This window comes from Canis lupus, chromosome 21 (assembly GCF_048164855.1).
Source record: "Canis lupus baileyi chromosome 21, mCanLup2.hap1, whole genome shotgun sequence".
NCBI lineage: Eukaryota > Metazoa > Chordata > Mammalia > Carnivora > Canidae > Canis > Canis lupus.
The window spans coordinates 4,504,864-4,531,682 of record NC_132858.1 but is presented as its reverse complement, the minus strand read 5'-3'; the positions used below and the strand labels follow the sequence as shown (position 1 = coordinate 4,531,682).

Sequence of the window (26,819 nt, the reverse complement as noted above, 5' to 3'; positions counted from 1 at the left end):
TAAGGGTTCCCTCCCTCTCAGCCCCACAGCCAGTCAGTTTGCCATACACTTAGGTCTACTGAGAACATACACCTCAAGTCTACCCACTGTCCACCACATCTTCTGCCCAGCCTCACCAAGCCCCTGCTCCCTGAAAGCACACACCTGCCTTGGGGACCCCACGATTCCAGGGTCTACTCAGAAATGGGAGTGGACTGACCAAATGGGTCACTCTCCTGCTCAGAAGCTGATCTCTGAGGCCCCTGACAATCCCACCTGTCTCTGCTCCCACTGCCCCTTCCCACACGCCCTTCATGGCACCAGGCACAGAGCTCTATAGCTTGCAAGTCCTCTTCCCATTGTTTGTCCAATCTGTCCATTTGCAGTAGCCCGGAGTAGGCAGAAAGATCTCTACCGGGGAGATAAGGAGAGGCCACTCAAAGATAGGAACCTTGCCAGGGTCACACAGCAAAACAGGACAGGTCATCCTCCAGCACAACCAGCACCTCTGGCTCCAGCCCTCCACCACCACTCTGCCTTCTGTCAGCACCCCTGCTCCTACCCTGGCAGGACCATGGCCTCTGGAGCCTCCCTCACTCAGCTGCTGCCCTGCCTACCACCACTTCTGGCCTCAGCTCAGCATGGGGAAAACAGGTAGATGGATGGGGAGGTGGCCACAAAGCCCTGGACATAGGCTGGGACAGACACTGGTGTTCCCTTTTATTAATTTTTTAATAAATTTAAGAACAGCTCTATCTTCTCTCCTCCCCCCAGAGCAACTAAAACCAACTAAAAGGGGGTGTGGCCTGGGGGGGGGCAGAGGCCGCTAGGAGTCATAGTCCTCTTCATCCTCTGCGTCAGGTGCTGAGGGGCCCGGGGGTGCTGGGGGCAGAGGCAGAGTCGAAGTGAAGGGCATGAAGGGTGTCGGGGGGCTGCAGGGCAGAAAGCAGAAGAGAAAGATCAGGCCCCTTGCCAGTGCCCACCTACCCCACCCTTGTGAGCATGGAGCCCCCGGCCTTCTGTACCCAGGGGCAGCCGAGCCCAGAGAAGGGAAGAACCCAGAGCAGGTCACACAGCTCCTGCCCAGGCCCCCTCCAATGGGGCTGGGTGGGGGTAGGGGAGGGGATCTTCTGACAGCAGCATTCTGCCTTTAAGCCCTCCTCAGTTCCTCCCCTCTCATCCACCAAATCTTCCACAAACAACAAAACCAAGTGGCCACAAGAGCAGGCCAGCCTTGAGGAGTCTGCTAGCCTCATCTGGTGCCACCAAGCTGATTACCTCTGAAAGTGGGCAGGGGGATGGCCAGCCTGGGGTGGCGCCTGGGGTGCCTCCTCTTCTCCCTCAGTGTCTGTGTCCTCAGACTCATCCTGGGAGCAAGGCAGGGGTCAGAAGTGACAAGAAAAGCATGAGCCCATCACTGGCGAGCCTAGATCCCTGGGAGCGGCAGGGACAAGACATTGAACTCTCTAGCCTTAACTTTACAGCCCTAATTTACAAAAAACCATAGGTGAGGATGGGTCCGGGTGTCCAGCCAGCATGCTAGGCCAGATACAAGACCACCCCCTCCACACCACACAGTAGACCAGAGGGCTGCGGGCCTCACTCACCTCTTGCTCTGAGTCCGTCCCTGACAGCTTCTTGTCCTTGCTTTTGCTTCCCATCCCACCATTCTTCCGGCCACTGCTGCCTGGCTTCCGACCCCTTTGGGAAGGTACAGTCCATCTGCCCAGAGGTCTCACCATCCCTGACCACCCCCTCCCAGTCACCCCCAACCCCAGTTGGCCTTGGCCTTCCTTGCCTGGACACCTGGCCCTGGCTCCCCACCTGCGGGTACCCTTGTCCCCATCCATGTGGTTGTCTTCCCCGTCTCCCTGCATGTCAGGCACAGAGGCCACCAGATCCTTTAAAAAGTCAAACTGCTGCTCCAGCTCAATGCACTGTTTCCTGGAAGAGGTGAGGAGAAGATGGAATTCAGCTGGGGCCCAGATGTCTGGGTTCTCAGCAAGGGACAGCAGGAGATATCAGGAGATGGATATCAGGAGGATAGAGCCTGGAGAACCTCCATCCCATCTCCACTACGGAACCTGCTCGCCTTGCTACACCACCCAACCCCTCCTCCCCCAGTTCAAACCCACCCATATTCGAGGCGTTGCTGGTCTCCCAGCAGCCTCCCACCTCTCCTAAGTGTGTGAACTCCTGGGGCAAGGTTCCACTGGGCCCAACCAGCTCCCAGGCCACTCACAGGTGGGATGTGGTCATGGTCTTGGCGTTTCGGGACTGGGTCACCTGGCAAGCCTTTTTCAACAGCGACTCTAGGAACAGCTCGAGCGCCCGGGCTGAGGAGCGTCAAGGAGAACACGGGTGGGGGATCCCCAACCTAAACAAGGCGACCCCGGGCTCCCTCCCTACCCCAGGTCCCTCAACCTGGCCAGGCCCCGACAGGATACAGATGATGACAGGCACTGCCGCCGCCACCTTCCCAATCTCTTCGTCAGTTTGCATGATCTTCTTGATCCGCGCCTGGGGAGGGGGCAGAAAACTCGGACCCTGTCGCCTCCATCCCCGAAAGGGGTGCTGGGGGCTAACGAGAGAGGTTCTCCCGGGAGAGAGGGCTGGGGACCCGGACGCCGGGAGGGCACGGAAGGGGGCGGGGCGTTCGTACCCCGAACACCACGGTGCGCCCGCCCCCCCACGCAACCTCCCCAAGCCCGGCTCGGGCCCGAGCCTCCAAAGAGCCCGGCCCGCTCCTCGGGGGCCTGGCCACGTGCTCACCGGCGGGAACCGCGCGTTATACTTTTTCTTCTTGCTCGGCATCTCAGGGCCTCTCTCGCCACGCCGGGCCCAGCGCCGCCGCCCGCAGCTTCCCGGCCCCCGGGCCTGCTCGCCACCCGCCTGCCGCGGTTCCCCCGGGTCCTGGTGCCGCCTGCTCCGCCCCCGCCGCTCCCCACGCGGTCCTAGCGCCGCCGGTCAGGACGCCGCTCGCAGGGCCGGAGCGCCCTCCCCTTGCGGCCTCCCGGGCGGTGCGCGTCGATCCGGGACCGGAGCGCCGCTCCCGCCGGCCCCCAAGCCTAGGAAAGCGAACGTTAGCCCCGCCCCCGAGGCCCCGCCCCGCCCCGGTTCCCCTGGCGGCCCCGCCCCCGGGGTCAGTCCCTCCCCTCGCAGGCCCCGCCCCGCGGCGCGGGCGACAGGCCCGGCGGCCCCGCCCCGTGCTGCGCTTGTCTATAAAGTTGTTGTTGAGGCGGCGGGCGCTAAGATGGCGGCGGCGGCAGCCGTGGCGGGGGCGGGGCGCGGCGGGGGCGGCGGCGGCGGCGGCGGCGGCGGCGGCGGCGCGGAGCCCCGGCAGGAGCGTAGCCGGGCGCGGGGCTGGGCCGGCGCCGAGCGCGGCGAAGGCCGGAGGTGACGGCGGGGCTGCGGGAGGGGGCAGGGCTGGGCGGGGGCGCGGCTCGGGCTGTGGGCGCTAATGGCGGCGGGCGCGGCGGGCCCGAGGCTGGCGCTCTCGTAGGCTCTACCAAGCCTGGGTTCCAGTCCGGCTGTCGCCCCGTTGGCCTTGGACTGGTCACGGCTCTTTCCGGGCATCAATGTGCTCGTGCTCAAGTAGGCCCGACAGCGCCAGCCCGGGGGTCTGGTCCTGCTGGGCCTGCCTCGATGCTACGCGAAAGTGCGCTTCTCTGCCTCCCTCCGCTGAATCCTGCGATCGGGATGCCTGCCAGTTCCGGGCAGGGCCGGGAGGTGTAGCTGGGCTGGTTGCTCCCACACCTGAATTCACATTTCGGCCCCTGTCACTCATTGCAGGTGTGACCTTGGGTGGGTCACTTCTCCCTGAGCTTCGATTTTCTGGTCTGTAAATTGGGGAGAGTGGTAATAGCATTAGTAATAACCTTTATGCAGCGCTTATTCCACCTTAGGCGTTTAATGCTCCATAGCTCTACGGGACAGGAACAGCTTTTGTCCACTGTAAAGATGAGGCAGCTGAGGCACCAGACCTTAAGTCTTGCCTAAGGCCACGGAGTTTAAGCCCATTGGCTGCACCAGCTAGGGCCCAGCACGTTGTACGTCTGTCCTGGACCTGCTCTAACTCTGTTCCTTCATGGCAGGATGGAGCCAGGTGAAGAGATGGAGGAGGAAGACTCTCCAGGCGGCCGCGAGGATGGCTTCACTGCTGAGCACCTGGCCGCAGAGGCCATGGCAGCTGACATGGACCCCTGGCTGGTGTTTGATGCTCGCACCACACCTGCCACCGAGCTGGATGCCTGGTTGGCCAAGTACCCACCATCCCAAGTTACTCGCTATGGGGACCCTGGCTCACCCAACTCTGAGCCCGTGGGCTGGATTGCAGCATATGGGCAAGGCTATGTCCCCAACTCGGGCGATGTGCAGGGCCTGCAGGCAGCCTGGGAGGCTCTGCAGACCAGCGGGCGGCCCATCACACCGAATACCCTGCGCCAACTGGCTATCACCCATCATGTGCTGTCTGGCAAGTGGCTGATACACCTGGCACCTGGCTTTAAGCTGGACCACGCCTGGGCTGGCATTGCTCGGGCTGTGGTCGAGGGCCAGCTTCAGGTGGCCAAGGTGAGCCCACGGGCCAGGGAGGGTGGGCGCCAGGTCATCTGTGTTTACACCGATGACTTCACGGACCGTTTAGGTGTACTGGAGGCAGATGCAGCCATCCGTGCGGCAGGCATTAAGTGCCTGCTCACCTACAAACCTGACGTCTACACCTACTTGGGCATCTACCGGGCCAACCGCTGGCACCTCTGCCCCACTCTCTATGAGAGTCGTTTTCAGCTGGGGGGCAGTACCCGTGGCTCCCGTGTGCTGGATCGCGCCAACAATGTGGAACTGACCTAGTGTGGCCAAGTTGGGGGAGACCACGTTCTGCCCCCCTCCCACTCAGCTCCCTGCTACGGTTGGATCCTCCTGTCTTCCTCCTCTTTGTCCCAAGGAGTTTGAGCCCCCTAGCTCTGAGGACCAGGTCAATCGGAAACTGCCTGCATCTTTGGTCCCTTTGAACCTTTGCCCTCTGTTCAGGGCTGACTCAAGTTCCCACCAGCTGGAGGCTCTGGCTCCCTGAGGGCCGGACCCTCAGCCTCTCTTTTCACTGCTGCTCCCTTCTGTCATCCAGGACCATGGGCTGGGTACAGATTCCCAGGAGGAGAGCCTTCCTTAGCCACCCTCCTCCCCAGGTGTACCTCCCTCTCCTGCATCCTTTCCTTCTCCTCCCTCACAAGAGAGAAAACTAGTGCTTCCAGTCCCTCTTGGAGCCTTCCTAGTCCAGGGGGCAAAGGCCCTGCAGGCCTAAGCATGCTATTTTGGGGGTAGGGTGGGGGAAGGGTGATTGTACCCACTCAGCCCTTGGCAGAGAGAGGGGATGCCAGGGCCATGGACATGGGTCCTGCCCCTCCCTGCCACCTCATACAGCCTGCACCACCTTCCTTCCTTCCCTGCACCACCTTCCTTCCTTCACTACCTTGACATGTGCCTGCTCCTGGCATTTCAATAAAACCCAGTTTGGGTCTGTGTCTTGAGTGTTTTTTAAAATACTGTGTTGGTGGTTACCTGCTTTGGTCTCTGGAAAGAAGCTGGGCCAGGAAAGCCTGCTTCTCTGCCCTACATGGGTACGCCTAACTGCCTCCTATAATAAGATTCACCTCACTGCCAAGGCTGGGAGCCTCTCTGAGAGCCTCTGCAAAGCCAGTCCTGCTTCTCCTCCATCCCAAGAATCAGAATCGGTTTCTCAGTGATTTCTCATAAATCTAGGAGCTTGAACCAGCAAAGTCTGAGGCTACCGCGCATAGGGTGTATTTGCTTGGTCCTGGCATTTCTAGGTTAGGGCATATGGTCTGGTGAGTAGAGGATGGGCTAGGTTTCAACAGCCTAGGTTGGACATCTTTATGTGGTGAATGATGTGTACAGCCATAAGGAACTCACATCTAAGAACTCACTTCTCCCACCCTGACTGTCACGGGCCACTGGACAGTTTGCAAGGCACTTCCATATGTATTATTTAAGTCTCATGACCTATTCAGAAGAAGATATTGGTCCCATTGTGTGGTCAAGGAAATTGAGGCCAACAGGGAAAAGGATATCTCTTGGGGTTATGCGGTGAGTTGGGCAGAGTAGGACTTACACCCCAGGCCCTGCCTCCTGCCCAGGCTGATATCCAGGCCTCACCCACAATGAGTTCTTCACAACCGATAGGGCACGTTCACTCACTGAACTTGGACAGCACCGTCCACCTGAAGCTGCTGGAGCCTGGGAGCCTGGCTCCACATCCCTCAACCCCATGTCTGGCCCTGGCCCTGGCCTTGGTTGGAGGCCAGGGTTTCTGGCAAGGAGCCCCTTGGGACGCTGCTCTCGTGCCGTGCCGGAGCTGACTCAACCTCCAGCAGCCTCACCAAATTGGAATTTGGAGCAGGGGAGCGGAGATGCCACTGGGCTGACTGGATGGAAGTGGGTGAGTCATGAGATGCTGGTCAGCCCCCTCCCCAGCTTCCTCTTCACCCTGTTTCTCCAGGGCTGAGTTCCCTCAGCCCAGCCCTGGGAAGCCCCAGAGCTGGGTGGTCTCTGGCTTGGAGCCCATTGCCCGGCCTCCCTCAGACAAGTGATGCCTTGCACTTGACCAAATTGATGCAGGGCTCGGGGCGGGGGATCCTGCCGGATCCTGAGGTTGCCCATGAAGATGCCCAGGTGGTACCAATAGCACCTGATTCTCCTTTCCTAACTAAGCATTTCATACACTCTTCCTCTTTCCTCCATCCTCACAGCCCTGCCTTAGCCCAATCCTCACTCTCTCCCTCCCACACCACTGCAGCTTGCCACCCCTGCCCCATTCCCTCCCTGCAACCCCCCCATCCCCTGACAGCCAGCTCTCCTGCACAGCCACCCGTCCCCCTCTCCTATTCAAAGCCCTTCCATGGTTCCCCATGGAAACAACATAGAGTCCACTCTCCTGAAGTGGCCATGACCCTAGACCCCTGCCAAGCCTCACTTCCCGCCTATGCTCACCCCACTGGAACCAACTGGCACTTCCTTCACCCCTTGGCATGCAGCTCTGGGCCTCAGGCTGTTCCTTCTGCTTGAACACCTGTCGTTCAGCAAGGATCAGGAGGTTACTTATGTAATCACTTGATTGATGTATATCTCCCACTGGTCCCTAAGCCACGTGCCCAGACTATGGGGCTCAGTGAAAGCAAGAACGACACTTAAAGCCCTGTCCTGAGAGCCCAGCACGGGGCTTGGTCAGAGCAACCTCTCCATAAGTTCATTAAACTAAAATCCGAACCCAAATTCCAATCTGAATCCAGCCCCTGCCTGTTCCTCTGGACTCCTCTCCTTCACTCTCTGCTTCACCCTCTTTGTCGCAGAAGTATTAGCTGACTGTTCTTTCTTTTCTTTTCTTTTCTTTTCTTTTCTTTTCTTTTCTTTTCTTTTCTTTCTTTCTTTCTCTTTCCTTTTTTTTTTTTTTTTTTTTAAGATTTTATTCATTCATTCATGAGAGACACAAGGAGAAAACCAGAGAGAGAAGCAGGCTCTCTGAAGCAGGCTCCTTGAGAGAAGCAGGAGCCCAACATGGGACTAGATCCCAGGACGCCGGGATCATGCCCTGAGCCCAAGGCAGACATTCAACTGCTGAGCCACCCAGGCGTCCTTGCATGTTATTTTCTTGCATGCATACTGGCCTTTCTCACTTTTGTGCCCTGCTCATGCTGTCACCTCCACTTGGTGTACCTGACCGTCACATGCTTTCCTGGCTGAACACACCTCAGACCTACCCCCTCATCCTCCCAGAGATTTCTCCTTCCCCATTCATCTCATTCCAGGCTCTCATAACACCCACTGCCCTGTGGCTCTCATCTGTGTGTCAAGGATGGTGGCTGTACTTTTAAACCGCAAGGTGTCTTCAGAGTCCAGCATTGGACCCGGCCTAGCCCAAGTGCCACATAAGCATTATTGAATAAATGAGTGATTGAACAAAAGTCATTCTCTGTCTCCGGGCCTGTTTCCTCATTCCATTCATAAAAAGAGCCAGGCACCATACAAAGTGTTTCCCTCCATCGTCTCATCGACGTCTCCCCTCGCCTTGTTATTATCACTGCTTTGCAGAAGAGGAAACTGAAGCCCAAAGAGGTGCAATAATTGGTTCCAGGTTACAAAGCCCTAAGTGGCAGAGCCAAGATTTGAAACCAGGTCATCCAACTCCAGAGCACCTAATGGCATTGCTGAGCTCCCACTATAGAAAAGCGCTGTTGGGGTGAGGCTGCAAAGATAAGTAAGCCCCAACAAGGACTTAGGATCCGATTTGTAAAGCTCACAAGTTGGGTCCTCAGGATGCCTGGGGAGAACAGACTGGGCCAAGACTAAGCTTCTTGTTTTACTGGTGGAGAAACTGAGGCCCAGAGGGTACCTGGGCCGGAAGGATCTACCAGGCCTATGATAAGGACAGACCAACAGCTTCCCTACCAGGCCAGGGGCTCCCCAAGACCCACCCTCTCAGGCCTGCCTGCCTCAAATTCTGAATTCTGCCCCTTTTGAAGTAAGGAAACAGCCCAGCCCCCGGCGGGCGAGGCTGAGTACATTTGAACATGCCCCTATGCTTAGCCCTCTTATAAAACCACAGGAAGGCTGAGTGAGGCCAGGGCAAGGAGACCCCACACACTCTCTCTACCTTCTCCCACTCACATGTCCTGTGTGCTCCAAACCCCAGGGAGGGGCCCTGGAGAAACTGGCTGGGGAATGGGGGGAATATCTACCTGACCCCTGATTTCACCTGGCGCCAGGGGCGGAAACAGGGAAGCCAAGAAACAGCTGAGTTGGGAGAAAGTTTCAGCTGGGGCTTTGACAAGGTTTGGGGGATTTTCCCAGCAGGACAACTGCACCCCGCTCCCGCCCGCTGGGAGGGGCCCTGGCAGGGCTGAGGCTTGGCTCACAGGCTGATTCATCCAGGCAGGGAAACTCCCCACTTCTCTGGCGGGCAGCCCCCAGACACCGACGGGGTGCCTTGAAGGCACATAGCCCAGAAACCCAGCGAACCCATTTTTCCTTGATTATTGGCTTCCCAGAAGGGTGTGAAAACCCCCAGGCCGGACAGAGGGACAGAGTCAGGCTGTGGGGCAAGGCATGCAGGCAGTTTCCGGAGCAGTGACCTCAAGACTGGAACCAAAGCAGTGGCCAGACAACGGGTGCCTCGGGCCCTCTCCCATCACCCATTTTTTTAGTTGACAACACTGAGGGTCAGACAGTAAGAACAAATGGGCACACAGACCTAGTCGGTACCTGGCACTCCCTCATGCAGTTTGCGAGCAGTAACTCATTTTGGTCCTCACAGCCCTCATGTTACTGAGGAAAAAACTGCGAGTCAGAAGAGATAAAGTAACTTGGCCACAGTCAAGGGTAGAAACGCTCTGGCAGCTTCCACAGCCTCCCAAAGTGCTCACACAGGGAGCCGTGTCCCTGGTCACTGAGCAGCTTTGGCTCCTGGGAACTCTAGAGGACAGAAATGTCACCTGCTGGGCCCTGGCTCCTCCCAGGCTAAAAAGAGAAAACTTGTCCAGCAGGGGAAAAAAGAAAAAAAAGACCTCCTCAGAGGTTAGGAGAGGGCAGAGAAGCATTCCCGCCAAAATCTTCCTCCCTAGGACTTTGACTCCTTTCCAAACCCCCATCCTTTCCTCTGGAGTCAGAGCCTCCCTTTCCGGTCTGCCAGTCTCGCTCCCCGATGCCACACATACACTCACACAGGAACACACTGGCGGGCACACTGAGACTCCAGCCTCCAGACCCCTGCCCCTTGGCCAGGCAGGCTGGGGTCCTGCCGGGTGTTGGAGGGGCCCTGAGAGTTGTAGCTTTATGGGGCATGGCCAGAGGCCCTCCACAGGCAAGTTCTGCCCCATCTGGCTCCCACTCATAGGCTGCATGACTCATTCCCTTACCCCCCATGACTCAGTTTACATGGGTGCCCAGAGATCCTCCCAGTGAGGGTGGAGTGGTTTATTGGCCCAGCCTAGGCCTGCCAGCCTTTTATCCTAGGATGAGCGTTTCATCCCCCTCCTGGCCTAGAGCAGGAGCACCCTGGAGCCCAGGGGTGGGGGTAAGCCTCAGGTCCAGGAGGGTGAGGAGAGCCCAAGAACTGAGTAACAGGCCCTAACTGCTCTGGGCTTGGGTCTGCAGGGAGCAGGAGTTGCACCGAGAAACCTAAAGGGCTATGTTGCGTGGGCAGAGCCATACTGGGCACTGACAGAAGAACCTTTGATGCCCTGCAGAGGGAATGGTCCACATGGCACAAAACACTACAGCAAGAAAATGCTCACACTTACTGAGCTCTTCTACAAGAAACCAGTCCTGTGCTAAGTGCCATCCACACCTTATCTCATTTACTCTCCCCAACAACCCTGAAAAGCAAGTTGAAATCATTATATCATTTTCACAATGAGGAGATAGAGGCATAGAGAAGTTAAAGGAATGGCCAGAGGGATGTCTGGGTGGCTCAGCGGTTGAGCATCCGCCTTCGGCTCAGGGTGTGATCCCAGGAGCCAGGATCAAGTCCCACATCAGGCTCCCTGAAGGGAGCCTACTTCTCCCCCTGCCTGTCTCTGCCTCTCTCTGTGTGTCTCTCGTGAATAAGTAAGTAAATCTTAAAAAAAAAAAAAAAAAAAGGCCAGACCTGGGACTTGAATCCAGGCCACCAGACTCCAGAATTCTTGTGGTCATCCTCCCCTGCTTCCCCAAGCCATCTTGGTTGTAGCAGGGGTGAGGGACCTGATGGTCTACCTTACCCCTCCCACAGGGCAGATCTCCATGGAAACTTCTGGTTTTAGGGCTCACAGCATGTAAAGTAGTCATCTGCAAGAAGAGAATGCAGGGGACGCCTGGGTGGCTCAGCCCTTGAGCATCTGCGTTTGGCTCAGGGCATGATCCTGGGTCCAGGGATCGAGTCCCACATCGGGCTCCCTGTGAGAAGCCTGCTTCTCCTTCTATGTCTCTGCCTCTTTCTGTGTGTCTCTCATGAATAAATAAAATCTTAGGAAGGAAGGAAGAAAGGAAGGGAGGGAGGGAGGGAGGGAGGGAGGAAGGAAGGAAGGAAGGAAGGAAGGAAGGAAGGAAGGAAGGAAGGAAGGAAGGAAGGAAGGAAGGAAGGAAAAAAACAGGCTTCCAGAGGAAAAGAAATTGGCCTGAGGTTGCAGAACAGATCAGAGATGCAGTCGACTGGGACTGTGTCCTTTTTTTTTTTTTTTTTTAAGACTTTATTTATTTGGGGATCCCTGGGTGGCTCAGCGGTTAAGTGCCTGCCTTCGGCCCATGGCATGATCCTGGAGTCCCAGGATCGAGTCCCACATTGGGCTCTCTGCATGGAGTCTGCTTCTTCCTCTGCCTGTCTCTGCCTCTCTCTCTCTCTGTGTGTGTCTCTCATGAATAAATAAATAAAATATTTTTTAAAAAGATTTTATTTATTTATGAGAGAGAAAGAGCACAGTAGGTGGAGGAGCAGAGAGAGGGGGAAAAGCAGGCTCCTCACTAAGCAGGGATCCCAATGTGGGGCCTCAATCCTAGGACCCCAGGATCGTGACCTGAGCCAAAGGCAGACGCTTAACGCAGTGAGCCCCCCAGGTGCCCCTGGGACCATGTCTTTGATGCTCTCCAGGATGCCCTGGGCTGGAGAGGTGGCTGGTGGGGGAGGGAACCCCAGGACAAGAATGGGGACATGGTAGCCCTGTCCCTAACTCCTGCTCAGTCCAGCCTCTTTCTTTCTTGGGGTCCTCATCTGCCTCATGGGGACAGGACTGCCATCACAGCAGGGTGGCATGAGCCTCAAAGGACTGCAGAGGGACAGGCACAAGTGTATGCTCAATTGGCATCTGGGGACTGAGTAGAGTGATACCCAGACTCTGGAAACAGCAGCCCAGCCTCCCTCTTACCTCATCTTCTTCCTCTCCCGGGGCCTACCATATGACTCCCTCTGACCTTGAAAGCCTGGATGGCCAGGCCCAGAAGACCTTCCCATGAGAGACTCAGCCCCCTCTTCTCTAGAGTTCAGCCTCAGCAAACAGGGCACAGGTCACTTCCCTGTTCAAACACCACTCAGGAGTCCCCTTGTTACCCAGCCCAAGTCAAGTTCCTTGGCGAGGCATCCAAGACCCTGGCTTAGGCTTTACTCTGCCCACCCTTCCAGTTCACAGTCCCAACAAACATTCCAGCACATGTTCTGGACTTCAGAGTCCCCAGGCCTCCTGTCTCTCCACCCCCAGGCCTTTGTGCCCACTGACTTCAACCCCAGGAATAGCTCCCACAATCTCAAGGATTCCTCTGCCAGGAAGCCTGCCCTCCCTAGTGGGAAAGCACCCTTCCTTCTTAGGGACCTCCTATAGTGTCCCTGGTGCTCTCCAGCTCCTGCCTCCAGCATTGTCCACCTACTGCCAGGGCTGTTTTCTTCAGTGTCTGATCACCTCTCTGCACTGTACATACCTTGGGGCCAAGACCAAGTCTTTAATCATCCCTACTGCCCCCCTCCACAGCCAGCTCCATTCGACTTTATATTCCATTAATTCAGGAGAATGGATATAGAACTGGTCCATCATGCAATGGGATTGGATTCAGCAAGCGAAAGGAGTGAACTACTGCTCCACACACCTGGATGAGTCTCAGACAAAAGGTGAGAGAAAGAAGGCAGACACAACAGAGCATGCATGGTAGGATTCCACCGACGTAAAAGTCCAAAAGAGATAGAACTGACATATGGCAATAGGACTGAGATAAGTGACTTCCTGGAGGGGAGGAGAGATTGACTGCAAAGGAGCAGAAATTCCCTTGGAGAACATCAAAAGCAAACATGCATGTACCCTGTGACCCAATAATCCCATCCCAGGGCACTTATCCCAGAAAAATGAGTGCAATCAGCCACCAAAGGACACATCCTTTTATATGAAGTTCAAGAACAGGCAAAAGTCATCATCAAGGGTAGAAGTCACAGTAGTGGTACCTATGGGTGGGGAATAGTGACCAGAATGGGGCACAAGGAACTTGTGAGCTGCTAGAAACGTCCTCTGTCTTGATCAGGGTAATAGCACCATGGGTTTCCATACCTGTAACAAGTCACTGAGCTGAGTATATTTTATGAGTGCACTTCACTAGATGTATATTAAACTTCAATTTAGGGGCACCTGAGTGGCTCACTAAGTTAGGCGTCTGCCTTCGGCTCAGATCATGATCCTGGGGTCCTAGGATCGAGCCCCAAGTTGGGCTCCCTGCTCAGAGGGCAGCCTGCTTCTCCCTCTTCCTTCCCCTGCTCATGCTTTCTATCAAATAAATAAAATCTTCAAAAAAATAAACTTCAATTTAGCCAGGAACCTAAGTATAAGAACCAAAATTATAAAATAATTAGAAGAAAACATAGGGGTAAATGTTCAAATTGGACAGTGGATTCTTAGATCTGACACTGGAAGAATGAGCAATAAAAGTAAAGACAGGGGCACGTGGGTGGCCCAGTGGTTGAGCATCTGCCTTTGGCTCAGGTCCTGAGGCCAAGGTCCTGGGTTGGAGTCCTGCATCAGGCTCTCAGCAGGGAGATTGTTTTTCCCTCTGCCTATGTCTCTGCTTTTCTCTGTGTCTCTCATGAATAAATGAATAAAATCTTTTTTTAAAAAAAGTAAAAACAGGGATCCCTGGGTGGCGCAGCGGTTTAGCACCTGCCTTTGGCCCAGGGCGTGATCCTGAAGATCTGGGATAGAATCCCACGACGGGCTTCCGGTGCATGGAGCCTGCTTCTCCCTCTCCCTGTGTCTCTGCCTCTCTCTCTCTCTCTGTGACTATCATAAATAAATAAAAATTTAAAAAAATAAATTAAAATTAAAATTAAGAAAGTAAAAACAAATTGGACTTCATAAAAATTCTAAAAACTTTTGCACATCAAAAGACGTTCTGGAAAATGTGAAAAGACAATCTACAAGATGGGAGGAAATATTTGCAAATCATATTTTTGATAAGGGTTTGATAGCCAGAATATATAAAGAACTCATTTAATTCAACAACCACACACACACACACACACACACACACACACACACAATTAGGTGTACCTGGCTGGCTTAGTCATTAGAGCATGGGACTCTTGATCTCAGGATTATGAGTTCAAGCCCCATGTTGAATATGGAGCCTTAAAAAACATTTTTTTTAAAAAATAGATGAAGAACATGAATAGGTATTTGTCCCTAAAATATGTAGAAATAGCAAACAAGCACATGAAAAGATAATCATCATTAAGGAACATGATAGGCTATTAAGGAAATACAAATTAACATAATGAGATACCATGTCAGACCCTCTAGGATGTCCTTCATTTCAACAATAGAAATAATAAATGTTGGCAAGGATGTGGGCAAATTAAAACACTTATACAAAAAAAACACTTATACACTGCTAGTATGAATGTAAAATGGTACAACCACTTTGTAAAACAGTCTGGCAGTTCTTCACAAGGTTAAACAGAATTACCATATGAGCCAGCAATTCTCATACCCAAGATAAATAGAAACATATGTCCACATAAAAATTTGTAGCATTAGTCATAACACCCCAGAAGGAGAAACATTCAAATATCCATCAGCTTAAGAATAAATAAATAAATAGTGGTATATCCATACAATAGAATATTATTCAGCAATAAAAAAGAACAGAGTATTGATACATGCTATGACATAAATGAGCCTCGAAAAGATTCCAGTAAGTGAAGGAAACCAGATGCAGAAGGTCACATATTGTATGATCCCATTTATATGAAATAGGCAAATTCATAGAGATAGAAGGAGAATTTGTGGTTCCCAGGAGATGGGATTGGGAGTGATTTCTTCATGGGGATGGGATGATTTTCTGTGATAATAAAAGTTTTGAAAACTAGAGAGAAAAAAAAAAACCTAGAGAGAAGTGGTGGTTGCACAACATTGTGAATGCATAAAATCCTATTGCAGTCAACATTTTAAAATGGTTAATTGCATGTTATGTAAATTTCACCCTCATTTATAAAATAGACTTTAATTTAAAGAGCAAATCGATGTCTGGGTGGCTTAGTGGGTTAAGTATCCACTCTTGATCTTGGTTTACATCATGATCTCAGGATCCTAGGATGGAGCCCCAAGTCTGGCTCCACGCTCAGTGGGAAGTCGGCTTAAGGATTTCTCCCCAGCTCCCTCTGCCCCACTCCTACCCCTCCTCTCTATTTCTCTCTCTCTCTCTCAAATACATAAATAAATAAATATTTTAAAAATAAAAAATAAGGGGATCCCTGGGTGGCACAGCAGTTTGGCGCATGCCTTTGGCCCAGGGCGCGATCCTGGAGACCCGGGATCGAATCCCACGTCGGGCTCCCGGTGCATGGAGCCTGCTTCTCCCTCTGCCTGTGTCTCTGCCTCTCTCTCTCTCTCTGTGTGTGTGTGTGACTATCATGAATAAATAAATAAAATCTTTAAAAAAAAATAAAAAAATAAACAAAAAATAAAAAATAAGAAATGAATGGAAAATGAAACACATAAACATCACCTCCAACATCCTGGGGACATTGACAGAACTTGCTGGGTGCCAAGCACACTCATCCATCATCTCCTTTTGCCTCACTAATCGTCTCCTTGCAGCCCCATAGAAGTGGGCATTCTTTGGGGCTCAGAGAGGGAAGTGACTGAACCAAGCTCACACAGGGTGCCAAGGGACAGTGCCCTGGTTTCTCAGACTCCAGACTCCTATAATCATGGTGGCCCCTTGGCAATCCCTTGGGATTTTTGCCTGACCTCCCTGAGTGGGAGCTGGTGAGGTCAGGGACCAGGAACGTTTCTGCAGCCACGAAGCAGGAGTTAGTGATTGAGGAGCTTGGAATGTGCTGCCTCTGAAAGGACCTCCTTGTGGCTCCACCAACGGTTAGAGCAGGAAGGGACTTTCAGAACCATGTAATCACACACACAGATTTGAGACCTGAGCCCCTGCTCAGTCACTGCCCCAGGATGCTGGGGGAGTGGGACAGCGTGGTGTTTCTGGATCTGGCATGTATATGCAGTCAAGGCTGACCTGTCAGTCCTCACATGTGCCACCATCTGGCCACCTTTGTCACCTCAACCCGTCTCAGCCAAAGAGTTCGAACATCAGTCAGTGTGAGTGCACTGCATGATTGCCCTAGCATGTGATCAGAACCCCAAGGGCTCCCACTTCTGAAGTTTTTACTAACATGTCTATTTATTTTTGCCATTTGTCAAGTTCTTACTATCCACTGGGCTAAACATGTGATATAATTTTTTTTTCATGTGATATAATTTTATTTCTATTCTCTAACAGCCCTGAGACGTAATTACCTTTATGCTTCCATTTTACAGAACAGGACACAGAGGCTCTGAGAGATTGTGTGTGTCATCTAGATCTCACAGCTGGCAAGCAGCCTAACCAGAATTCAAACTTCAGAACCCAGAGTTGTCTGATTCTGGCATGCACATTCTTTTCCATGGATCACACTGCCTCAAATCTCTCTCTCTCTCTCTCTCTCTCTCTCTCTCTCTCTCTCATATCTCTTTTTCTTATGCTGGTAAACTCCTGTTGGTTTCTTTTCTTTTTAGAGAAAGACAGGCATTGAATAGAACAAGGACAAGGGAGAGGCACCAAGCTGGTAACCGCCTTGTGAGTACACAGCACTTTATAGCTTACAAAGCACTTTCACATTTATGATCTCATTTGATCCTATAGCAACACCATGAGGTCAGCAGGAGGCCCAATTATTCCCATTGGGACTGGGACTCATAGGGAAGTTAACCCAGCCAGGGCCACAAACACAGAAAATGGTAGTAGCTGTGGGACTGGAAGCCCAGGGCCAAGCTGGCCTGTCTCTGAGTCCTGAATGCACCCACAGACTCCTGGCCTGAGTCCCCAAGGAAGGCAGCCCAGGACCCTCCTTCCCTGAACTCTTTCTTCCCTGTGGACAAAACTGGAGCTGATCAAATGGAGGTAGCAGTGGAAAGCAGGAGAGCCCAGCTCTCTTTCTATAGTTGTGTGACATCGGCAGCTCTTTAGTCTTGCTGGGCCTTAGTTTTCCCATCTGCAGAGTGGGAGGAAGTAGAGAAGCTTTGGGATGGTCCTCTCAGCACTGATGTTCTGCACCCATGAGAAAGTTATTGAGAGGGTCTTTGAGAAATCTTGCCTGAGCCTGGGCTTGGACCCACAGCCCTTATTTGACAACCTCCTTCAGCTACTCACTTAGTGATATTAGGCACTTCATTTCAACATCTCCCAGCCTTAGTTTTCCCAACTGTAAAATAGGGATGATGACAGTACCTACTACTCCCCAGGGCGGTTGGCCTTGGTTGTCAAAATTTGGCCCTGGCCTCACATTCATACAGACCTTTGACATAATCTCCAAATGAGGCTTCCAAGCCTTATTTGGCAGTATTTAAAGAAGATGGCATTTATCAGCCCACAGGACAACTTTGTCCCACTGCAGGCTCTTACTGCTTATAGGGGCTCTGAACTAAAACTTGTTACAGCTTCCAAAATTAAATAATGAGTAGCACAATCAGGTTGCCTTGTATTTGTGGGTAGTTCAAACCATTAACCGGCTCATTGTAAACATCTAAAATATAGTACCCCGTTGGTAACCCTAGTTTATCATTTGTCCACTTTTAGTATGCCTGAACCTTAAAACAATGCCGGCAAAAGGACCTCACGCCACCACTGTGAAGCTTGGATGGCAGAGCGTGGTCCCTAGCATGAAGTAAGCATCTAGTAAATAAAAGAATAACCACAACAAGCACATTTATAATCCACTTTACTGTTTCCAGACCCTTTCCTCATTCTTCATTCCAACCTCCCACGTGCTGCAAGGCGTAATTACTTCGTCCCCATCTGAAGGAGGCAAAAACTAAGGCGAGACCAGGCGGTGAATGGGCTCCCGGGAGTGGGACCGCGGCCCAGAGTCTGGGCTCGCGGGCGGGACGCGGCGGGGCGCCCAGCTGCAGGCAGGTGCGTAAATCCGCGGGGGAATCCTCGGCTCCACCTGGGCGCGGCGAGGAAATTGCACCATGTATGGGCAACTACGTCAGAGGGGGCAGACCTGCCGCTGATGTAGGGGACGCCAGGCCCGTCCCCTTCCCTACGAAAAGGCGGCTACCGGACTGTGGGAGGCGCAGAGAAGTTCAGCGCGCACTGGCAGAGGGCGGTGCGTCTGGGGAGGTGGAGCCGCGAGGTGTCCAGCGCCGTTGAAAATCGCCCGCTCCTCCCCCCCATCCAAGTGGTTCAGCCCGAGAACTTTTCATTCATAAAAAGAAAAGAGGAGCAAGTGAGTCAGAACCCAAGCAGCCGACGCGGACCCCACAGAGCAGCCAGCCAGGGCATGTTCCGAGACTTCGGGGAACCCGGACCGAGCTCCGGGGCCGGCGGTGCGTACGGCGGCCCGGCGCAGACCCCCACTTCAGGCCAGCAGGTGAGAGCGCCCCGCCGCCTGGGCGTCCCGCGTGGACAGCGCCTGGGACGCCGCGGTCAGCTCCCGCACGCTCTGGGATGGGGCCGGGAGCACGAGTAGGGGCTGGACCTGGGTCCGCGGCAGTGGCCGCGGCCGCGGGTGCTGCTCGTTCTCCACCGTCTGGAGCCAGGATCTGCGACCGTCTCCTCTCGCTCGCCCCTTTTTCCTTCGCTGTCTGCTGTCATCTGTCCCGCCGTCTCTGTCACCTTCTTTCTTTCCTCTCGTCCACGCCTAATTTCTTTGTTTTGTCTGCGTCAGAAGGGCGCCCCTTAGTCTGAGATTAGTCCCGGCTCGGACGGGATCAGAGGGTCTGATCCATCTCGGACTAAATTCCCGGGATCCCGTACCTGGGCTGAGGCCGAGAAGTCCCCACACCGAAGGGAGGCGGGATCCAGCGGCAGGCGGGCTCCCACACACTGGGAATCCTCAGCACTGCCTGAGAGTCAGTGTGTGTCCATTTGTCTGTCCCTCTCTACCCTGTCGCCAAGGCCCTATCCCCTTCTCGGCGCAGCGCAGCCCGGTGGGCTCCGGGAAACTGGTGCTCCACACCTTCACAGGCTGGGGCCAGGGGAGACTGCGAGATGCCGGGACGTGCGCGTGGTCTTGCAGCGGGCAGCTCCCGCGCCCCCGCCTCTCGGCACCGCACGGCGCCCTGCTGCAGGCTGGGGGGGCTCGGGTGGTTGCAGGTGCCCATTTCCTGTCGAGGGGCAGCGCGCACGTGTCGCTAGGGGAGGGAAGGAGCGGCGTCCGTTCTGCCGAGTCACAGCGGCCGAGTCACGGTGGCTGACTCACCCGGGGCGCCCCTCCCTTCCTGGCCCGGAGCGGCCCTGGCCCGGGCCACATCGGGAGCGAGAGGTGCCGCCAGGGGTGCCTTCGTCCCGGAACTGGGGTCACTGGGCCACTGGGCCCGCAGCGCCGGGCTTGGGACACCGCTGCCTGGACTTGCCTGGGCTTGTGGCACGCTTCCGGGACGCTTGGGCGCCAGGGCCCAGCCCCAAGGCTTGAACCCAGTTCTCTTCCCGGAACACTGATCCCCCATCTCAACTCTTTCCTCAGATTTCTGGCTGAAAGAAAATCTTGGCAGGTAATACATAGAGTACATACAGTGCAGCTTGCATGGTTCGGGGAGGTTTCTACCTCATTAACCGTATTGTATTTCACAGAATCGAAGAATTCATTGATTTGAAAACCCACACCATTGTTTTATGTCACTAAATTTTCTTAAAGTTGCCAATCCACCTATGATTTAGAGCTATTAAAAGGCATTTCTTAGCATCAATGAAATGCCATAATCCTCACTTAACACCAGTATTAAAAACAAGGAAACCCAGGCACATTGAGGTTAAATAACTTGCCCAGAGTCATGGCCAGTAAGTGGCTGAGCTAAGAGCTAACTGGGACAGCCTAAACCCAGGGCAGTGGTTCTTGCCACCACAGCCTCTGTGCATTGGACACCTGCCACTTACGAGGCACTGTCACACACTGGATTCTCACAGCCACCCCTGGAGTTAGGAGCTGGAATTTTTCTATGCAGATGGGACTCAGGCAGAGTACAGGAGTAGCTGAGAGCCTAGGTGCCAGGGCCAAACTCCACTTCCTACTTACTGGCTATGGACCTATGGACAACTGTTTTTCTGTCTGAAAATGAAGACACTGTTGTGCAAATTATGAGTCAGTATTTGTAAAGTGGTTGGGACAGTGCCTGGAATTCATATGTTATATGTATTAGTTCTGACAGGGAAATGAAGGCACAGCAAGGTTATGAGACTTGCCCAAAGTCACATAGCTCCCAAGCAGGGATTTGTCACCAAGTTAGTCTCTCTGTCAAGTTGTGCTCTTTCTGGTCATACGGAACGAGCAGCTGCATTGACGGTGGATGAAATTGTGGCTTCTGTCCTGTTGAAGCCCCTCAATCTACACAGACTTCATCCTTGGCTTTCCATTTCTTATGCCTCAGAAGTTCCACCTCGTGCCAAGCATCAATGCTGTGAGTGGCAGCCAGGACCTGCAGTGGATGGTGCAACCCCACTTCCTGGGACCCAGCAGCTACCCCAGGCCTCTGACCTACCCCCAGTACAGCCCCCCACAGCCCCGGCCAGGAGTCATCCGGGTCCTAGGACCACCTCCAGGGGTACGTCGCCGACCCTGTGAACAGGTAAGTAGCAAAGGCATTGCACTGGTTCTGATGCCCATAGGGGTGCTGAGGTGCAGAGGACAAGTTCTTGGCCAAAAGAACACAGGCAAGGCAGCCTGGGTGGCTCAGCAGTTTAGCACTGCCTTCAGCCCAGGGCATGATCCTGGAGACCCATGATCGAGTCCCATGTTGGGCTCCCTGCATGGAACCTGCTTCTCCCTCTGCCTGTGTCTCTGCCTCTCTCTCTTTCTCATGAATAAGTAAATAAAATCTAAAAAACAAACAAAAAACAAACAAACAAACAAACAAAAAACAGACTTAGAAAGGGAGTGCTGGGGAAGAAGAGCCACTGATGACTCCTGGCCAAAGCTGAGAGTAATAGGAGCCCTTGGGGTGATCCAGAGGGCAAGAGGTGATTCTAGGCTAGGGAAAGCTTTCTGAAGCTGGAGGTATATTAGCCCAGAAGGATGGGTAGGATCTTCATAGATAGAGATGAAAGAAAAGACATTTCAGGGAGAGAGGATGGCAGGAACAAGAATGGAGGTGGACATGAGAATGTGTAAGGTGTACATGTGGAAAGGTGGATGGATGGTAGAGGGTCTCCCTGCTGAGATGTATGCTGTCTATGTGCTGGGAGGGAACAGAAAGGGGAGGGTTCCCTGTAGCTACTCTCTGGGGCTGTTTCCCTATCTCATTTAATCTTTACAAATAGCCTCTAGGGATGCACTCTGGTTTTCTCCACTTTACAGCTGGGAAATGAAGGCACAGAGGTAGTCACTTGCCCAGATTACACAAGTAGTGAGTAATGAGACAGGTCTTTTCAATTCTAAAGTGAGATCCTAACCATCAAGCCACACTATCTCATCCAGAGCTAACAGAGGCTCGAAGCAGAGTGAGTTGGGAACTCTTGACTCCCCAACCAGGGCTCCTGCCTTCACACTAAAAAAAAAAAAAAAAAAAAAAAAAAAAAAAAAAATCTTTACCAACATAAATAAGAGATAGAGGGTCTTTAAGGGAGTTGCTCCTCTTTCATTTTGGTTTATGAGACTGTACTGGAGTGAGACTTACTCATTAAGGAGCTTGCCCTGACAGCAGGGTAGATGAGAAGTCAGGATCTTGCAAAGATGAACAGTTAGACAGGAGTGGCTTTCCCAGAAACAGCAGGATTGGCAGTGTGACCAACTGCAGAAGAGGACCATGCTGTGAGGTCCCAGAGGCAGGCTCCTGGACTTCTTTAGCCCTGACCTGAGGGTGGCTATTTGTTTCTGGGACGCCTAGACAGGGGCTATGAGCTCTAAGTAGGGTTCTTTGTGGGGGGCTGGTCCCCATCAGCAGGCCTCTCAATATTGAATAGAGTGAGTGGATTTTAATTTCTGCTCTGGGACCATAAAGGAGTTATCTATCCTCTCTGGGCTTCAGTTCCTTATATGGAAAGTTGGGTAAATAATCTGTGTAAAGCTCTTAGCCGGCATGTAATAGGTTCCTAATAAAAAACAACTTACTAAATAAATAAATAAATAAATAAATAAATAAATAAATAAAAAATAAAAAACGTACTCAGCAGCAACACTCATTAACTCCTCTTAGTGCTTACAAACCCCTGGGGAAGAGGACACTTGGGTGGCTCAGTGGTTGAGTGTCTGCCTTGGGCTTGCTGGTGATCCCAGGGTCCTGGGATTGAGTTCCGCATCAGGCGCCCCGCGGGGAGCCTATGTCTCTATGTCTCTGACTCTCTGTGTCTCATGAACAAATAAAATCTTTTTTTTTTTAAGGGGGGGGGGTGGAGAATGAGGGTCCTTCGAGAAAGAGCAGCTGGGTCCCAGAGGCTCAGAGTAATAAAGGCTGCTTCTGGCTGGGCAACGAGAGGAGGCTCCCTGTAAGAGTGGGGGTATCTTGATTGAGTTGAGTCCTGAGAGATGAGGGGGGTAAAGGTTTACGGAGAGTGTGGTGGCGATGGGGGGGGGGGGTTTGCTTCTGAAAGAGGAACCAAAGGAGGCAAAGCTGGGTGCGAGGAGGAAGAAATCTGATTAATTCAATCTTACTAAAGCGTGAGTGCGGAGAACCAGTCGCGGCGCTGTGATCCCTGAAGCGCAGGCTCGCGGGTCCCCGCACGGCCATGCCCACCGCAGGGTCCTAGCACTGGGCCGCTGCACACGGCGAGTGCCGGGCAACCAGAGGCCAGGGTCTACCTCACTATTCCCTCTACCCGTCCAGATCAGCCCCGAGGAGGAGGAGCGCCGTCGAGTGAGGCGCGAGCGGAACAAGCTGGCCGCGGCCAAGTGCAGGAACCGGAGGAAGGAACTGACCGACTTCCTGCAGGCGGTGAGCACCCACCGGTGCGGAGGGTGTCCAGGCCGCGGCCCACCGAACCTCAGACGGGCGCGGCTCCCCTGAGCTTGCAGGGCCCCAGAGGGGCGCCGGTATATTAAGTCCCCTTCCCCCAGTCCCCGCTGGAGGAGCAGTCCTTCGGAGAAAACGACGAGAAAAATGCGATTAGAAATTAGTTACCGCGCGTCTCACTCCCAGAAAAGCAGGGGAGAGTCAAAGCTTCCGCGGACAATCTCCTTCGAAGATGCTCCCGGGCCCGAAGGGAGTCGTGCCCATTTTCTTCCAAGGGCTCATGGGAGTTGTAGTCCAGACTCGCTGGAGACCCCCCCACCCCCACTCCCACTCCCCCAATTACCACCACCTCCTGAGGCTACGCGGTACTCAGCCCTCATCTTCTAACTCCTCTCCTAACCCCCTGCAGGAGACCGACAAACTGGAAGACGAGAAATCCGGTCTGCAGCGAGAGATTGAGGAGCTGCAGAAGCAGAAGGAGCGCCTGGAGCTCGTGCTTGAAGCCCACCGCCCCATCTGCAAAATCCCGGAACGGGCCACGGAGAGCGACACTGGCGGCGCGGGCGGTCCTAGCAGCCCACCAGCCACCTCCGGCCCTGTACCTTGTATCTCTCTTTCCTCGGGGCCTGTGCTTGAACCCGAAGCATTGCACACCCCCACACTCATGACCACACCCTCCCTGACTCCTTTCACCCCTAGTCCGGTCTTCACTTACCCTAGCACCCCTGAGCCCTGTGCCTCAGCCCATCGCAGGAGCAGCAGCAGCAGCGGGGACCCATCCTCTGACCCTCTCGGCTCCCCCACCCTCCTTGCCTTATGAGGCACCTCAGCCCCGGTACCTGGGGATGCCACTCTAGCCAATGTCTCCCCACCCATTGGTCCAGCTGGTCTGGACCATAATCCCATGCCCTCTTCAGGTTCTTCTCCATTCCTCCAGATGACACTGAGCATATTTTGCTTCCTAGTAGAGCCAGCTTGGGGTCATGTAACTGCCCACTGTTTTTCCAGAGCTGGCTTCTTTAGCACAATTTGCACTAAATCAGAGACAAAATATTTCCCATTTGTGCGAGAAAACTCCTGGCAACCAAAAAGGACTTTGTAGATCCCTCGGAGTCCTCTAGAGCCCTAACCCCCTTCAGACCACCACACCTATAGTCTTCATCACCCTCTTCCTGTGATCCACCCAATCCTACTCTGACAGAAGGTGGTATTCTACCAGCCTAGAACACTAACTCGCCCAGCCCCACACTGCCAGCAGCACCAAGTGATTGAACCAGGGCATTCTGCTGGCCCCTCCTGAATGGTAGGAGAGTGCCAGAGGCTTCTGTGACGAGCTGAACTGCACCCCCCCCCCTCCCCAGCTCTGAGAAGACTTTAGCTCCAGGGAATCCAAGCCTCCAAAACGAAGGCAGCTGCTATTTATTTTCCTACAGAGAGTATTTTTATACAAACCTGCCAAAATGGAATAAAAGGCTCGAAGCTCTGTCCTGGTCTCACTGAACCCAGAAGCAAAAGGGAGAACATTTCGAACCAGACGCCCTAGGCTCCGGTCTCAGTTCTACAGACTTACTGCATGACTTTGGAAAATTATTTGATATCTGGACCTCAGTTGTCTTATCTGAGGAATTGTTACATCTGCTATGCCTCATCTCCAAGATTGAAAGGAGGAATGGAGTGCTGCTGGGTGCAAACTAAAAGGATTATCTGTCTTTCTCCTGATGGGGGCCCACAGCTCGCCTGCGTGGGCCACAGGAGGGCGCTCTTATGCCCTTTTCAGCCTCGGGGGAGGCCGCTGAGTGGGTTCTAGGCCCCCAACACCTGCTTCCTGCCCCATTGTCTTGGACAGGAAGGAGCCGGGAAGGGAGCTGGAGCCACTTCAGGGGCCGGATTACGGCCCCTCCGGAGGTCTAATGGGGGTAGCTAGGGGCTTACCACCGTCCCACATCCTGCCCCAGGCTTGAGGGAGTGGGGGAGTCAGCCACCTTAGTTCTGCAGCCCCTCCGGACGGTAATGGTACCCCGTCTCAACGTCCCCGCCCTCGTCCCACCCCGGGGAGTCCCAAACAGACGCAGCCCAGGCCAGGGGCTCTGCTTCCGTTCCAGTTTATTAGCCCCCACCCCGCTCCCAGCACGTCCCTCCGCTCCAGCCTCCAGTCTCCCTGCTGCCCCACCAAGAGAAAGCAAGGGGCCCTCCTCGGTGCCAGAGTTTCCAAATCCATGCCAGCGGCCCCTCGTGCACAGGCGGGACGGCGTCCGGGTCCGGAGGTCCACCGCAGTCCCGGCGCTTGGGAAGCAGTCTGGTCGGGCGTCGACGTGAAGGAAGATGAGCCTCAGTCATCCGGGGAGCAGGCCAGGGGCAACTGATCTGGACTGCCCACGCTGCCGGTGCTGGAGCTTCCATCGCCCAGGTCGCGGGGCCCGCAGGGGGGCAAGGCGAGCTCGGGTGTCGGCCCGGAGCTTGAGCCGCCAGCGCCGCCGGGGCCGCCCCGGGGGCCCCACTCCTCACCCAGAGCCAGGCAGAGCTCCTTAAGCGCCAGGTTCTCCCGCAGCAGCTCCTCCTGGCGGCCCTCCAGCTCGGCCAGCTTCTGCCAACAACCGCCCAAGTCCTCGCGCACGGCTCGGGATGCTTGGGTCCCGAAGAGCTGCCACTGGCGCGCGGCGCGCCGCCCGCGCTGGCGCTCCGAGTCCAGGAAGCAGCAGAGGTCGCGCAGCTCGCGGTTCTCCGCCTGTAAGCGCCGGTTGAGCTGCTTGAGCTCGCGGATCTCGCCCAGGTGACCCTGCAGCTGCCGATTCACCTCCTGCATGAGGCGGCCGCGCTGCACCAGAGCCGCCAGGCGTGCCGCCTCCTCCCGCCGCAGGCGCCGCACCAGCTCTTCCTTGCCTAGCGCCGCCATCTCCTCGTCCGTCAGCTCCTCCAGGCCGCCCGCCTCGGCCTCCATGGCTGCTCAGGCCTCTGGAGCATCGCCTGTCCGCCGCCGCGGCCCAGGAGCCCACGTCGAGCTCTGCGCGCTCGGGGTCGGGCTCCGGCTCCGCGGGCGGCAGGCTGTGGCGGGGTAGCGTAGGCTGCAGCAGCCGCCCGGGCGTGGGCACGCGGCGGGGCGCGCGCTGGGGCGGGGCCGTATGACGTTAAGGAACGACAGCCAATCCAGAGAAGGCTCCCCTGAAAGGGGCGGGGCTTGAGCACGGAACACAGAGAAGGAGCGAGCCCCTTCCCCGCCCACTCCAGACCCAGGAGTGACCCTTCCATACGCTGGGTCCCAGCGCCACCACCCTCCGCGACAGGTAACCCTAAACTAGGCGCTTCGTACTTCCCAGTTCCAAATTTCCTCACGCTCTAGCCTAGGCCTCTCGACTCTTTCTGAGAACTTAGACTCCGGTGTCGGCCACCGACTCTCAAGCCCACCCCTGACGGAACCCAGAGGGGTCTCGTCTCCAACTTTTCTAGCTTAATTCATGCTCGAGAGTCTCGGCTCATTGAACATCACTTCCAGCTCTTCGGAACCCGGAGTCCAAACGTGCCTGGCTCACCATCAGGCTACCCTCTTAAGGATGGTTTCCTGTCCAGGGTGGGGGCGGAGGGTGGGGAGGCACATACAGGGATTCATTTATTCAATAAACTTTTACTGTGTGCAAAGCTCGGGCAGAAATAAACTTGACTAAGATTCTGATCCTGTCCTCAAAGAGGTCATAATTTAGTGGGGGAGACAGGCTGTGTTAAACAAGAAGTAAACGCGGGGAGAGACATGGTCCAGAAAGGTTTCCCCGAAGAGGTGGTAATCTGAGGGGCCCTGAAAGATGTATAGGACTTTGATAAGTAAAGAGCTATTTCAGCAAGCAGGAATAGCGTGGTGAAACACCATGGGGGCCTAGCTGCTTTAGGAACCCTGAG

General features: G+C 54.4%; 4 protein-coding genes and 2 long non-coding RNA genes across 11 annotated transcripts; 3 read left to right on the top strand and 3 right to left on the bottom strand.

Annotated features, from left to right (window-relative positions):
• Positions 1-692: 692 nt before the first annotated feature.
• DRAP1 (DR1 associated protein 1) lies at positions 693-2,920 on the bottom strand. Of its 3 annotated transcripts, none has more exons than XR_012013657.1 (7): positions 2,752-2,912; positions 2,427-2,499; positions 2,222-2,315; positions 1,804-1,923; positions 1,587-1,680; positions 1,258-1,413; positions 693-911 (listed from the first exon to the last, which is right to left on the bottom strand). XR_012013657.1 is itself a non-coding variant. In XM_072789953.1 (7 exons), exons 1-7 carry the CDS (start codon positions 2,791-2,793, stop codon positions 806-808), a joined length of 618 nt encoding a protein of 205 aa, XP_072646054.1. In that variant the 5' UTR covers positions 2,794-2,920; the 3' UTR covers positions 693-805. The 3 variants fall into 3 exon arrangements, 2 of the variants coding, with proteins under 2 accessions (XP_072646054.1, XP_072646055.1); XM_072789953.1 differs by having other exon boundaries at positions 1,258-1,346; positions 2,752-2,920; XM_072789954.1 differs by lacking the exon at positions 1,258-1,413.
• Positions 2,921-3,217: 297 nt separating this feature from the next.
• C21H11orf68 (chromosome 21 C11orf68 homolog) lies at positions 3,218-5,499 on the top strand. 2 transcript variants are annotated; one of them, XM_072789951.1, is made up of 2 exons: positions 3,218-3,375; positions 4,074-5,499. In XM_072789951.1, exons 1-2 carry the CDS (start codon positions 3,233-3,235, stop codon positions 4,828-4,830), a joined length of 900 nt encoding a protein of 299 aa, XP_072646052.1. In that variant the 5' UTR covers positions 3,218-3,232; the 3' UTR covers positions 4,831-5,499. The 2 variants fall into 2 exon arrangements, with proteins under 2 accessions (XP_072646052.1, XP_072646053.1); XM_072789952.1 differs by lacking the exon at positions 3,218-3,375 and adding an exon at positions 3,431-3,771.
• Positions 5,500-5,710: 211 nt separating this feature from the next.
• On the top strand, positions 5,711-7,962 carry LOC140612450 (uncharacterized). Its single transcript, XR_012013658.1, has 2 exons — positions 5,711-6,436; positions 7,457-7,962. It is a non-coding gene; the product is annotated as an uncharacterized lncRNA (long non-coding RNA).
• Positions 7,963-16,731: 8,769 nt separating this feature from the next.
• On the top strand, positions 16,732-25,995 carry FOSL1 (FOS like 1, AP-1 transcription factor subunit). 3 transcript variants are annotated; one of them, XM_072789949.1, is made up of 6 exons: positions 16,732-16,947; positions 17,623-17,710; positions 17,778-18,418; positions 20,415-20,612; positions 22,806-22,927; positions 23,341-23,738. In XM_072789949.1, exons 3-6 carry the CDS (start codon positions 18,329-18,331, stop codon positions 23,597-23,599), a joined length of 669 nt encoding a protein of 222 aa, XP_072646050.1. In that variant the 5' UTR covers positions 16,732-16,947; positions 17,623-17,710; positions 17,778-18,328; the 3' UTR covers positions 23,600-23,738. The 3 variants fall into 3 exon arrangements, with proteins under 3 accessions (XP_072646050.1, XP_072646048.1, XP_072646049.1); XM_072789947.1 differs by having other exon boundaries at positions 16,733-16,947; positions 22,806-22,913; positions 23,341-25,995; XM_072789948.1 differs by lacking the exon at positions 17,623-17,710 and having other exon boundaries at positions 16,733-16,947; positions 22,806-22,913; positions 23,341-25,995.
• On the bottom strand, positions 17,748-23,254 carry LOC140612446 (uncharacterized). Its single transcript, XR_012013656.1, has 2 exons — positions 18,805-23,254; positions 17,748-18,706 (listed from the first exon to the last, which is right to left on the bottom strand). It is a non-coding gene; the product is annotated as an uncharacterized lncRNA (long non-coding RNA).
• On the bottom strand, positions 25,018-26,031 carry CCDC85B (coiled-coil domain containing 85B). Its single transcript, XM_072789950.1, has one exon. It carries the CDS (start codon positions 25,867-25,869, stop codon positions 25,261-25,263), a length of 609 nt encoding a protein of 202 aa, XP_072646051.1. The 5' UTR covers positions 25,870-26,031; the 3' UTR covers positions 25,018-25,260.
• Positions 26,032-26,819: the final 788 nt, after the last annotated feature.

What these genes read in the sequence shown, in the direction of transcription:
- C21H11orf68 (XM_072789951.1), top strand. Translation starts at nt 3,233, where the DNA reads ATGGCGGCGGCGGCAGCCGTGGCGGGGGCGGGGCGCGGCGGGGGCGGC. An exon ending in GAGCGCGGCGAAGGCCGGAG is followed by an intron (nt 3,376 to 4,073) that starts GTGACGGCGGGG and finishes CCTTCATGGCAG; the next exon opens with GATGGAGCCAGGTGAAGAGA.
- FOSL1 (XM_072789948.1), top strand. Translation starts at nt 18,329, where the DNA reads ATGTTCCGAGACTTCGGGGAACCCGGACCGAGCTCCGGGGCCGGCGGT. An exon ending in GTCGCCGACCCTGTGAACAG is followed by an intron (nt 20,613 to 22,805) that starts GTAAGTAGCAAA and finishes CTACCCGTCCAG; the next exon opens with ATCAGCCCCGAGGAGGAGGA. An exon ending in TGACCGACTTCCTGCAGGCG is followed by an intron (nt 22,914 to 23,340) that starts GTGAGCACCCAC and finishes AACCCCCTGCAG; the next exon opens with GAGACCGACAAACTGGAAGA.
- CCDC85B (XM_072789950.1), bottom strand. Translation starts at nt 25,869, where the DNA reads ATGGAGGCCGAGGCGGGCGGCCTGGAGGAGCTGACGGACGAGGAGATG.
- DRAP1 (XM_072789953.1), bottom strand. Translation starts at nt 2,793, where the DNA reads ATGCCGAGCAAGAAGAAAAAGTATAACGCGCGGTTCCCGCCG. An exon ending in ATAACGCGCGGTTCCCGCCG is followed by an intron (nt 2,500 to 2,751) that starts GTGAGCACGTGG and finishes CCCCCTCCCCAG; the next exon opens with GCGCGGATCAAGAAGATCAT. An exon ending in CCCCCTGCCCACTTTCAGAG is followed by an intron (nt 912 to 1,257) that starts GTAATCAGCTTG and finishes TCTGCCCTGCAG; the next exon opens with CCCCCCGACACCCTTCATGC.